The sequence below is a fragment of the Zootermopsis nevadensis genome, unplaced genomic scaffold (genome assembly GCF_977971745.1).
Source record: "Zootermopsis nevadensis isolate Lab colony 2312 unplaced genomic scaffold, Znev_1.0 Znev_ptg000018l, whole genome shotgun sequence".
In the NCBI taxonomy this organism is placed as follows: Eukaryota; Metazoa; Arthropoda; class Insecta; order Blattodea; family Termopsidae; genus Zootermopsis; species Zootermopsis nevadensis.
Window position 1 is genome coordinate 5827372 of NW_028259150.1, and position 12096 is coordinate 5839467.

Below are 12096 nucleotides of genomic sequence, written 5' to 3' on the forward strand. Positions count from 1 at the left end.
TGGCTACTGTCGTTTCTTTTACTTCTGTTTGTGTGAAAGTCATTCTTGGTACAGGAACAAATAAAATGAGCCTTATCCCTCCTTAAGATCTGTATATAATAAAAGCTGTAAAAATATGCACAATATGTGTCTTGAAAACAGGAAATTTTTTCGAAATTTTTTTGAAGTAGTATGTTAGTATCGTTCAAAAGTTTCAACTGTTTCTTAAATAATGATTGTTATTTTAGAACCCTTGTGCTTAAATTAAACCTGTAGCAAAATTCGAGTAGGTAAATATGTATCTGAGACATTCTTCATCAAGAACAGCCTAAAACAAGGAGATGCTTTGTCTCCCTTGCAATTGAACGGGACACATCAGCTATTGGCATATGCTGATGATGTTAATTTATTGGGGGGCGCTATGAATACAATAAAGAGGAATGCAGAAGTTTTACTAGAGGCTAGTAGACAGGTGGGGCTAGGAGTAAATTCAGAAAAAACTAAGTACATGTTAGTATCTCGTCATCAGAAGACAGGCGGGCAAAATTATCTTAGGGTAGCTAATAAGTCCTTTGAAAGGGTTACAAAGTTCAAATATCTGGGAACAACAATAACAAATGAAAATGACACTCATGAGGAAGTTAGGAGGAGATTAAATTCTGGAAATGCTTGCTACTTCTAAGTTCAAAATATTTTGTCTTCCCGTCTGATTTCTAAGAACCTGAAAATTAAAGTATACAAAACAATAATCTTGCCTGTTGTTTTGTATGGGTGCGAAACATGGTCTCTCTCTCAGAGGGAGGAACACAGATTGCAGGTGTTTGAGAACAGGGTGTTGAGGAAGATATTTGGGCCTAAGAGGGAAGACAATGGGGCATGGAGAAAACTGCATAATGATGAGCTTAAAAATCTGTACTCCTCCCCCAGTATTGTCAGGGTGATTAAGTCGAGAAGAATGAGATGGGCTGGGCATGTAGCGCACATGGATGGGACAAGAGGTCTGCACCGGGTACTGGTTGGGAAACCTGAAGGGAAGAGACCGCTGGGGAGACCTAGACGTAGATGGGAGGATAATCTCAGGCGGGATCTATGGGAGATAGGAGTTGAAGGAAAGTGGATTTTGTTGGCCCAGGACAAGGTCCGGTGGAGGGCTTTGGTTAATTCGGTGATGAACCTTTGGGTTCGGTAAGCCATCTAGTTAGTTAGTTAGTTATTTAGTTATTTTAGAACCCTTGTCACTCATGCTGATTTTTATTAAATTATGCTCTTTATAGTCAACTAATACAATTTCTGCATCACAAGTGGTAGCATTCCATAAATTAACACTTCAGTTTTTTTAATTTGTAACATATATGTTTAAAACTTAAGAAACACATTTAGTATATATGAAGGATGGGTAGGAAAATTGCAGCATTAGGTCTAACACATGATGGAGGGATGGGAGCTAATATTTAATTGATTTAGAGAACTGTAACAGGAAACCATTTTGTCACACCTAAGTTTGCTTTCTTAATGTTGTAGTAATTACTTAAAAGGAAGTACTATTTCTTTTCTAGTCCATAATAATTTTTACAAGCATTGCACTATTTTGAAACTAACACACAATTTACCAGCCTCTACTGTTACTTATTCATGCAAAAACTCAGATCATTCATTAACAAGACTATAAACTACTGCTACCTCATGAAAGGTTCCACATGGTTTTGATTTTTGTTTTTTAATATTATTTTATCACTAGCATTGCTAAACATTTAATTAATGAAATCACAAAGAACCTATTTTAGAGGAAACATGGTTACTATCAGGTTACATTGTACAGAATTTTTTTTAATGTTTTTATAAATATGTACATACTACTTTGTTATATTTCTATGCATGTTTATACCCTATTTTTTCTATTATAGTTGTGCACAAATTGTGATAACTTGATGTATGCATCCCTCCCTCTGCCACTAAAGTCTTTTGTGATTGTAAATGAAAATTATTAAATGTCAGAGATGTGATGAAGTGTTTGTTAAAGCAGCACTTTGGATGTACTAAAGTCACTTATTCTTTCCCTCAGCATGATTTTCCGAAAACAGTAACCCACATAAGAATTATTGTGGTATAGTTTTGTGTTTTTAAAAAGTGATGACAATCCTAGATTAATATTGTTTGTTATTTGCAGAATATAACATTTTGCTTCAGTGGAGATTATATTTGGAGCTTTACTTCCATATTCTATGTAAAAATTTCAAGACATGGTACATAGGCACAGGAGTAACTTGACCTTAGTTTTCATAATGCTAAAATATATGTTCACAGTATAATTAAAACAAGGTTCACATTCAGAAACTTGCAGTCCAAGATGGCAAACTCTGTGTCTTACATAGTGTGTTGGACTAAGTGAAACCAGCTTCATGGTGCAAACTATTATATTTCCTGTCCTCTAAATGTCACAGTTGTGAATATTTGGCAGTGGAGCATATACATGCTACTTTAAAAGCTTTTGTGTCCTTGTATGCTACCCTTTATTAAAACATTAATGTGAAGAGTTCGAGCTTCATTAAAACAGATGCTTTATCTGTTATGTTTACCTAACAGTTATGAAAAGAGAAAATTGTTTTCCATTTGGTGCCAAGAATTGATTTTTTTTGTGCTGGTTTTCTGTAACTGCTTTACCTGAGTCAAAGACAGTACTGACCCTGAGTTCTTCAGCTGATTAATAAGTAGATTCAGCTGCTTAAACTTTGGAGTTTTGCCTTGTGTGTGTGTGTGCATGTACCTCCCAGAATAGTTACATAGAGTTTCTTTCCCACAGTAACTTTTTAACTCATCGGTCATGCCTACTATGCAAGTCTTCTTGCCATACATTGCAAGAACGCTGAACAGTGTAGAATAACTGCTAAGCACTTGAAAACATAACCATGTTTTATTTTGGGAACATGAACAGAATGTGTGACTTAACATACACATCTCTTGTTTCTGTTTATATAATTTCTGTGTATCTGAGGTATAACATGTATTTTGCTTCTGCTTCACTTTGTCTTTCTAACTTCTTAGTGTTTCAGCAAAAGTATTTGAATTTTCTAATACAGTCTAAACCTCTGGTACAGAAAGCTGAATTACCAGTGAAAATAATTATTAGAATATCCTTTGCTTCTTACTGTTTGAACTGCTGTGATCATTTGTATCTTTTACTGAAACACTATAATTCTGTCTTTTCTAACTATAAGTAACCACCTAAGAATGAAGCTGCTTTTGCTGTTGTTGCCAGTTTGAAGTTGAGGAATTGAAGGGTCAGAAGTTGGCTGCCATACTGTATGACAAAGATACTACAGGAGAGGACGACTTTCTGGGAAGGTACACAGGCACATGCATGAGTTATAAGCAACAGTGGTCTACTGTCCAGTTGGAAACACTACATTGCTATTCACTTATTTGCCATTTTGTTGTGAGGGCTAAAACATCATGAAATACTTTTAACATCATACATTTTTTAGTTTTTTTATTTAAATTGTTGCAAGGTGCCTATAAGTAAGAGATATAAGTTAAGCAATTATAATTTACTATCTTTAATATGCCTTAAATTACTTATGTAGTGGTTTTGGAAGTTTGAGAATCAAATTTAATATTACTAAATTCTTTGACTGTCCATTGTCTGGTATGAGTATAAAACACAATCATCAGAATCCTTTAACATTGAAATTTCATAGTGTAATGTTGCAAGTTCAAATTAATAGTTATACAATTTAGTGATTCATTTGTATGTATAATTTCCACTAGTACAGATTTTGATTACTTAAAATTTGTCTGATATAATCTCAAAGTTTTGCACCAGAGCCACAATTGAGATTGTGAACATATAAAAAAATGTTTCATACAGAACTTGTAAGTACACTTATAATCTTATGTCTGCACATAATTTAATGTGCCTACCTCCAGTATATCATTAGTTATCTCCATCAACCTGAAAGCTATAAAGACTTTACAGAGCTGCTATATTGTTTTACATTCTACAATAAAATTACCTTAAGAGAGTTGCATTTATTTGAAGATTGGAGGTCTATTACTGCACATAATTTCAGGATCCTCTGCTAGTAGAAGCTAGTAGCTGCTCTACTTTACATTTTTGACTGCTGTGTTGATATTGATGATAGGAGATTTATAAGTATAAATTCGATATGATGTGAATATAAAATGTCATAATAAGCTTTCGTTTGATTCTAAAATTACTGGAAGAGGGCCAGACACGCAAACATAATTATGTCACAAGTCTGTCTTTCCTGTGAAATATGTACTAACCAACTAACTAGATGGCTTACAGAACCTGAAGGTTCATCACTGAATTCATCAATGCCCTCAACCAGACCCTGTCCTGGGTCAACAAAATCCAGTCTCCTTCAACTCCTATCTCCCATAGATCCCATCTGAGATTATCCTCCCATCTATGTCTAGGTCTCCCCAGTGGTCTCTTCCCCTTGGGCTTCCCGACTAATATCGGGTGCAAATCTCTTTCTCCATCCATGTGCACCACATGCCCCGCCCATCTCATTCTTCTTGACTTAATCACCCTGACAATACTGGGGGAGGAGTTCAAATTTTTAAGCTTATCCTTATGCAGTTTTCTCCATACCCCATCACCTTCCTTCCTAGGCCCAAATATCCTCCTCAACACCCTATTCTCAAACACCTGCAATCTATGTTCCTTCCTCAGAGTGAGAGACCATGTTTCGCACCATACAAAACAACAGGCAGATTTTTTTTTGTGTATTTTAATCTTCAGGACTTAGAAATCAGATGGGAAGACAAAATATTTTGAACTGAGAAGTAGCAAGTATTTCCAGAATTTAGTCTTCTCCTAACTTCCTCATGAGTATCATTTTGATTTGTTATCGTTGTTACCAATGAAATATGTACACAAAAAAAAATGGCCGGCTTTGTTTGTTTTAAAAGTCTTTGAAGAACTGAGTGTTTGTGTGTATGTAACACTGGACTGTGGATTACTGTTGACATTTTACACATACAGTAGCCATTCTTCTGATGCCAACTGCACATAGTAAACTGAATTATCATGCTCATAATTAATGTTTTGACAGTGTCTTCTTTTGCCTATTTTCTGATACCTTGGTACCTTTCTTTGTTGTAAATTAAATTTGAATGTATTGAGTGATTTATGTTGATATATATTGCATTGCAAGTTCATAAATTGGGTGATTTAGAAGTCATATGCAGAAATGTATTCAGACTCATCACCATGAAAACCTCAAATCCTACATACATATTTAAAATACTTTGCCTCTTCTTTAGATGATACTATTTATAGTTAGAATCCAAGCACATGCCTGTAGCATATGAAAACATGCACAATTCAACATAAGGAATGTAAGCTTTTGAGGCCATTAGCTTAAAGTTCTTGATTTTTGAAATAGTTGTCTTTGTGACAACTGTCTTGTTTGAACTGGCTGCTGAAATTGTTTCCAGAATCACCTGCTATTAATTGCATCTCTAGTTCTAAGCACATCTGCATGGATAGTGTTTTGGAAAGTGTAATTTATTGAACCTACCCACAAAAAGGTAGAATTAGTTGCTGTGTGTTGAGTGGATTGAAGATGCTCTTTAACCTGACATGTGGGTAAATGATAAATAGAATTTTGATTCAGAAGAATTATGTTTTGAACTTTGTTTCTATAATTTGGTCATCAAAAGTTGGGTAGAACCTAGTGTTGGTTGTGTTTCAGAGTACCCAATATTAAGAACTTCCTGCTACTGGTTTCAAGCATTGTAGTTTTGTACTCTAGCACATCATAGTCTCCCTTTCTGTTTTCAGTGTTCTGCTTGCCATACATTTTTGGTTTTATCGCCGATTCAAATCTGTATTGGGCTGCCAAAAATAGACTAATGGCTGAGAGGCTTAAGTCTGGCATAGGATAAAAGAACATTTTTCACATTTGTTGCATGTTCCTGTTGTTTGCATGAATGCATGCAAATTGCTTCAAAATATATTTTACAAAATCAGTAGCATTTGTTTAGAAAAGTCTCTGGTTTTATGCAGTAATGAATAACCTACCTTTTCGTGTCCATTTTTTATAAACATAATTTCATGACTATCAAAAATTGATTGTAACTGAAAATTGCTTCTATAGTAGCTCTGTGTTTTTACCTGTTAAATTGCTTTGTTACATGAAATATTGAATTTTATGTAAAAGACACATAATATTTTCATTTGGAATCAATGAATGTGGAGTGTTTGAATGCACTTTTCAGAGCAACTGTGGATGTGAGTGGTGTAGCCAAGAAAGGACAAGTTGATTTGGTAAGTAAGTTATCATAATAAAATTTGCATCAACTTTATATTGGGACAGTACATTTTGTTTGTAGAATTTTACCTCTGAAGTAATAAAATCATGGAAAATATTTCAAGAAAGTTGTAATATAATTTGATTTTGTAGCCATTCTTTACATCGATCAGCATCATAAATTTATTACAGCCATAGCACAGCTGTCATTTGAGTCTTTCAATGCCTTATCATTTGTTATGGTTCATAAATTTTGTTTCAAATTAATTAAATTTCAGATTAATTACAGTATTTAAAAAGAAATATGCAACTAAATTAAGTAAACACTTGTTACATTTTTCCACAGTGAACTGTAGGTTTTGTAGTGGACATTGTAACAAAACTTATATAAAGAGGGCTCAATAAATCTATATTATCTCTATATAACAAATTCATCAGTTTTATGATAGAAGTTTTAACTTGTAGTGATGTGCAATATGTTTTATTTATACATGGAGAACTCCCATTTATTGAAGTCCAGACATTGATTTTCTGGCATGTAAAAGTAAGAATCAGAGGTAGTATAATAATTTTGAATGAGTCAGATACTGAGAATAGATGAACTGACGTGTATCTTTAATTGCTGTAATGACAATAAATTAACTGTGGTAACATTTGCAAAATGTACTATGGCTTTTTGCTAATAATATTTAATATGGTATGCATATTTTTCAAGCACTGAGCTATGATTTAGAAATTTGACAATGTATAATGTAAAGTTGTAGCATTACTGTTTAACACTGTAAGTCTGCTACTATAACAGTTGTTTCTGTTGTAGTGGATGACATTGGAAGGCGTTAAAAGTGGTATGGTCCACTTGCGTATGACTTGGCTGACTCTCAGCTCATCTTTTGAGGATCTTAAAGCAGTAAGTAGTATGTAGCATACATTATCTGAAGATTAGTACAGCTTAGAATTAATGTGAAACAACACTACCAAGTCAAATGATTCTGAGCTGCTTCAGCCCATTTCATGACCTATTTTCATAAGAACCATTTTAATATTATCTTTCATATAGTTTTCAGTTTTGAAATACTTATATTCTAAGAGATTATCCACATCAAAATTTCTTTTTCTTTTTTCCTTGCTCTTTGTAAAAAGTTGTTGAGTAACCTGTGTGATTGGATTACACTGACAATACTAGATGAACTGTATTAATCATAGAGTTCTTATATTCTCTGTTTACTTTATCCTTTTATTGTCCAGATACTTTCATAAGTATTACATTTTATTTTAAATCACTTGCTAGCACTCCTGCTTTGTATTCAGGAAGTCCTAGATTTGAATCTTGGCTCAGAGACCATCCATCCTAGCAGGATTTTTATGGCTTTCCTCAGTTCCTACAAGCAAATGCTGGATAGAACCATAAGTTAGGCCATGATGACTTCCTTTCATATTCTTATTTAATTTTAAATTAATCATTATATTATTCATCATTTTAATATGAGCTTCTGACATCATCCTTAAATAAACCACTAATAAATAAACAGACTTTTCCAGTTTTATTATTTTCACTCAGACTTACAGGAAAGCAGTCAGTATAATGACTAGACCGTGGGGTAAATGACCAGGGTTTGATTCCCAGATCAACAGGATTTTATTTTTGCCACAACTTGAAACTGGCCCTTGGGCCCATCCAGCCTCCTGTTCTGATACTGAGGTTAAGAATGTGTGGACCTATACCTCCACACCCCATATGTCTGCATAGTTATTCACATGCAGCAGCTGTAATTTTACCTTTTACCTAGACTAAGGGACCTTGTTCCACAGCTATGCAAATTGATAAATATGTTATTTATATATATATATATATATCTCTTAATCTTGGTTTTGGAAGGTAACAGTTCGTGAATTGACTAATAACAAACAATCCCTGAATTCAAGTTAAGTTAATGTGATTTTCTTATAAGATAAATATGGAAGGATATGTTTTGTATATTATGTGGTTTGAAATGTTAGTTTTTATTATTTTGTGTCATTAAACATCATCATAAAATGTTTTGTTTTCAGGCAATAGCCGAGACACAGCTGTTGCGGCTTACTAATATGAGCACAGCATTGCTAATGGTGTTTATTGATTCAGCAAAAAATTTGCCTGTAAGTTACAAACGTTCAAACAAAATTATAATAATGTAAAAAGAATGTAGATCAGTATTCAGTTTTAGTAATAATTGTCATTGACTTGTTAGCCATTTCAGTTCTAATCTTACTGAAACAAAAGTCTCATAGCCCATTCACCTGTCCAACTTGATTACCTGTTATAATGCAGGTAACAGATACAAAAGAATGGGCAGTAAGAAAGCCGAAATTTAGTTCTGATATATGATTTTCTATATAATTAATGAGGGATTAGCCTAAGGTAACAGGGTTGAACAAATGTAAAAACAAATTTATTTATATTTCTTCATAATATTTATTCTTCTTGCTCCTTGCTACACGTATGCCATCCTATTTTCTTATTGTCAGAGCTATTGAAAGAACTGTTGTGTTATATTCTGCTGATGGGAAAGGATTTTAACTGCTACATATTTGTGAAATGCTGCTTGAAGTGCCTTTATTATTTCATACCCAGTTTCTTAATAGATTTAGTAAGAACTCCAAAAACCAAATTTGATAAGATTCATTTATCCATATTACAGTTAACATATGCAGAATGTACAGATAGAAGGCCACTAACACTAATAGACTCTTGAGAATTGATGCAAAAGTCATCTAAGATACTGTAAAGCAGGAGATAGACTTTATAATTTTTATTTTGCTACAGAATGCCCGTCCATTAAAGAAGCCTGATCCATATGCTCAGCTAACTGTAGGGAAGCAGCAAGAGACAACCACTGTTCTTTTTCGGACTGAAGATCCTGTGTGGGAACAAGGTTTTACATTCCTAGTGAACAACCCAGACTCAGACACTTTGCGTATAAAGGTAAGGTAGATGCTGTGCATAAACAAGAACCACATTTTATTTAATTTGCTTTCATACACATGTAGATCTTTTGTGTGAACAAGATAACCAACATTGTGTTTAAATTACTTTAATTAGGTAATTGATCAGAAGACTACACGGGAAATTGGCTACTTTGTGTATGATCTGATATCCCTTGTTGACAAACCAGACTTACAAGTGGTTAGTCAGCCATATCGCCTTATAACATCTGGGCCAGACAGTAAGATCAATCTGTCTCTGCAAATGAGGGTAAGTTTGTTGGTTTTTAAATATAACAGTGAAAAATTGTTTGCTTGTTGTGTCTATTAAATTACTTGCAATTGAATTTAAAATATTTTTGTTCTTTTATAAATCAAGTATTATATTTTTAAAGTTGAGTGGGTAGCAGGAATCTGCTCAACATTAGTTCTATTTTACATGGGAAATTGCAGACCTCTACCAACTTCCTTAATAGAAAGATACTGTATTTAGAATTATCATAATGTGGTCTACTTGTACTGTAACAGAAATATGTGTTATAACACCAGCATTTACTATTAAAATCATTTGAAAATAGTGGATCACAGTTAAATTACTCATTATTAAGATATTTACCACACAAATTTCAATTGTGAAGAATTTTAGTGCAAATAAATAATCAGTTTGTATCTGTGTGTATGTCTTATATTTATTTGATGAATAAACTTTACAGGCCTTAGCAGCTACATACTTGTCTTTTAAATTGTAGATACATAAATATGATTATATTTAAATAGCATCTGTAAAAAGTTAATCACTGCAAGTTGTGTTATGTTGAGTATGTATATAGTCTATCTTGATTTTGATATCACATATTTTTCTGTTATTAGGCTCAGGTTAAGAGTAGGGTGTTACAGAAGATGATTTTTAATCAGAACAATCACAATTCAATATCGTAAGAAATCATTTGTGATAATGTATATCAACAGAAATCATCATTCAGTATTGTGTTTGTAGATACTGAAATTTGAAGGATCAAAAGAAGGGGTCACTGAGGATGATGATGAAGTTGAAGAAGGAGACAGTCTGTTGAAAACACAGGAGGAGTCACCACTGGTACAAGGAGACTCAGTCAAGAAGCCTGATTCACCCTTAAGTACAAGAGAGAAAGAAGGTATATTGTTCTTTTTGTTTCACATGTTATAGTATTATTCAAAAATATCTTATTCTAAACTTAATGACATTTGCTTTATGTTAATATTTATACCATATTTAGTATGACACAAAAATTACTTTTTGGTTACATAGCTTCAAATGTGGGAATAATTGCTTTTAATTGAAATATTTTTGGTGGAGGAGGGTATAGATGAAGAAATAATGTTGGTATTTCACCTTCAACTTCAGAAGTTTGGCAGTCATTGTATTATGATTTACATAAGTGAGCATCCCTTGAGTATGGTATTAGTATTGACTGTACATAATTAGTAGGTAGCTTGGTTGTGTGCATACATCACGCTGAGCTATGGACTGAGAAAAGGTGCAAGCATATGGTGGCAGTATGGACAGCAGTCAGGTTCCATGTGTTGGAAAACTGTCGCACAAGTGTCACTTGAAGGAAGGTTTAAAGACCCATTCCTGTCATATGTAAGTACTTTGTGGTGAGTGAATGCAATTGTCACCAGGCAGGAACACATAGCAAATGTCTCCTGCAGTGGTAAATCCATCAACTAGCACTAATGTAACAGGTGGAGCTTATGTGTGCAGTACTAAAATTCATGCATAGCATTTTATATACAGCAGCTGCAGTTGAAGTGGGAATCTTGCTTGAAATGTTGTTTTGCGTCCATACTGAATACCTGGGAAAGCAGAAGATCTATGCAAAGTGCGTGTTACACACCATTAATGTGATATGAGTTGCAGCCTGCCTTCATGGAATAGTGTAATTTTTTTATAGGACAGTGCAGCGTCCTGTTGCTATTTTGATATGCAAGCGTGCTGCAGGCAGGAGTTGGGAAAGGTGAAGTTTTTGTTTGTTCAGGTGAAAGAACAATTTTTAGGACTTTTTTAATCTGAAAATTATGCCATGTAATTTGAGCACAATTACAGCAAAGAAGAGAAAAGTGTGTTGACCACAGGTAAATGGGGGACAGATCCAAATATGTGATATATCATTAGTATAGATTTATATCTGTTGTGTGTTCTGTTCATATACAGGTTCATTCTGAAATGCTGAACTGCTAGCAGTTTCTAGCAGTGACTAGCAGTTTCGTCTGGGAAATACAATACTTCTGTAAAGTGTGAATTAGTGCAGTAGGGTTAAAGCTTGACAATTTTTTTTCCTGATCTGTCAAGTGGTTTTAAGTTTAAACTTGCATATAAGACACATTCTTCATTCAATTTTTTGTTTTGTTTTATGTACCACATTTAATTACTTTAAAACTGTGCATGTTGCTTCTTATAATTTTTCTTCTATCATTTCAAAGTACAGTAATTGGAGGTAGAATAGGAACATAAAGAGAAAATTTCCAATTTTCTTTTCACAGCACCTTCAGAACCAGGCTCTCCTGTGAGAATCTCAAAGCAAGAATCGAAGGACTCATTACAGAGTGCCCCATCCATTTCATATCAGCAGCCAGCTGAGGATTTGATGACATTGTCTAAGGCACCCCCAGGTGTAGATAGTCCCCCCACTGGAGATCTTAGAAACCGTACACCAAGCAGTACATCGTAAGTAATGTAGAAACTTGAAGGTTTTGTGATGTAGGCAGTGTCAGTATTGATCTCTGGATTTACGGTTCTGTGAAGTTTTCCTTAGTTATTCAAAGAAACTGACTTACATTTTGGAGGTGCCCATTTTGAATTGTCTGGGCACCAACTAACCTAATTGATATTTTTGTG

General features: G+C 33.9%; 1 protein-coding gene across 3 annotated transcripts in view; it reads left to right on the forward strand.

Annotated features, from left to right (window-relative positions):
* The window catches only part of Esyt2 (extended synaptotagmin-like protein 2), a 41188-nt gene that overhangs the window by 19777 nt on the left and 9315 nt on the right, over positions 1-12096 (forward strand). For 2 of the 3 annotated variants that reach the window (XM_022079406.2, XM_022079407.2), the window contains exons 10-16: positions 6226-6274; positions 7075-7164; positions 8307-8393; positions 9061-9219; positions 9337-9489; positions 10216-10372; positions 11742-11925. In XM_022079406.2, coding sequence (XP_021935098.1) covers positions 6226-6274; positions 7075-7164; positions 8307-8393; positions 9061-9219; positions 9337-9489; positions 10216-10372; positions 11742-11925 — 879 coding nt within the window. Of the gene's footprint in view, positions 1-3235; positions 3322-6225; positions 6275-7074; positions 7165-8306; positions 8394-9060; positions 9220-9336; positions 9490-10215; positions 10373-11741; positions 11926-12096 lie in introns of all 3 variants that reach the window. The other variant, XM_022079408.2, reaches the window with a different exon arrangement.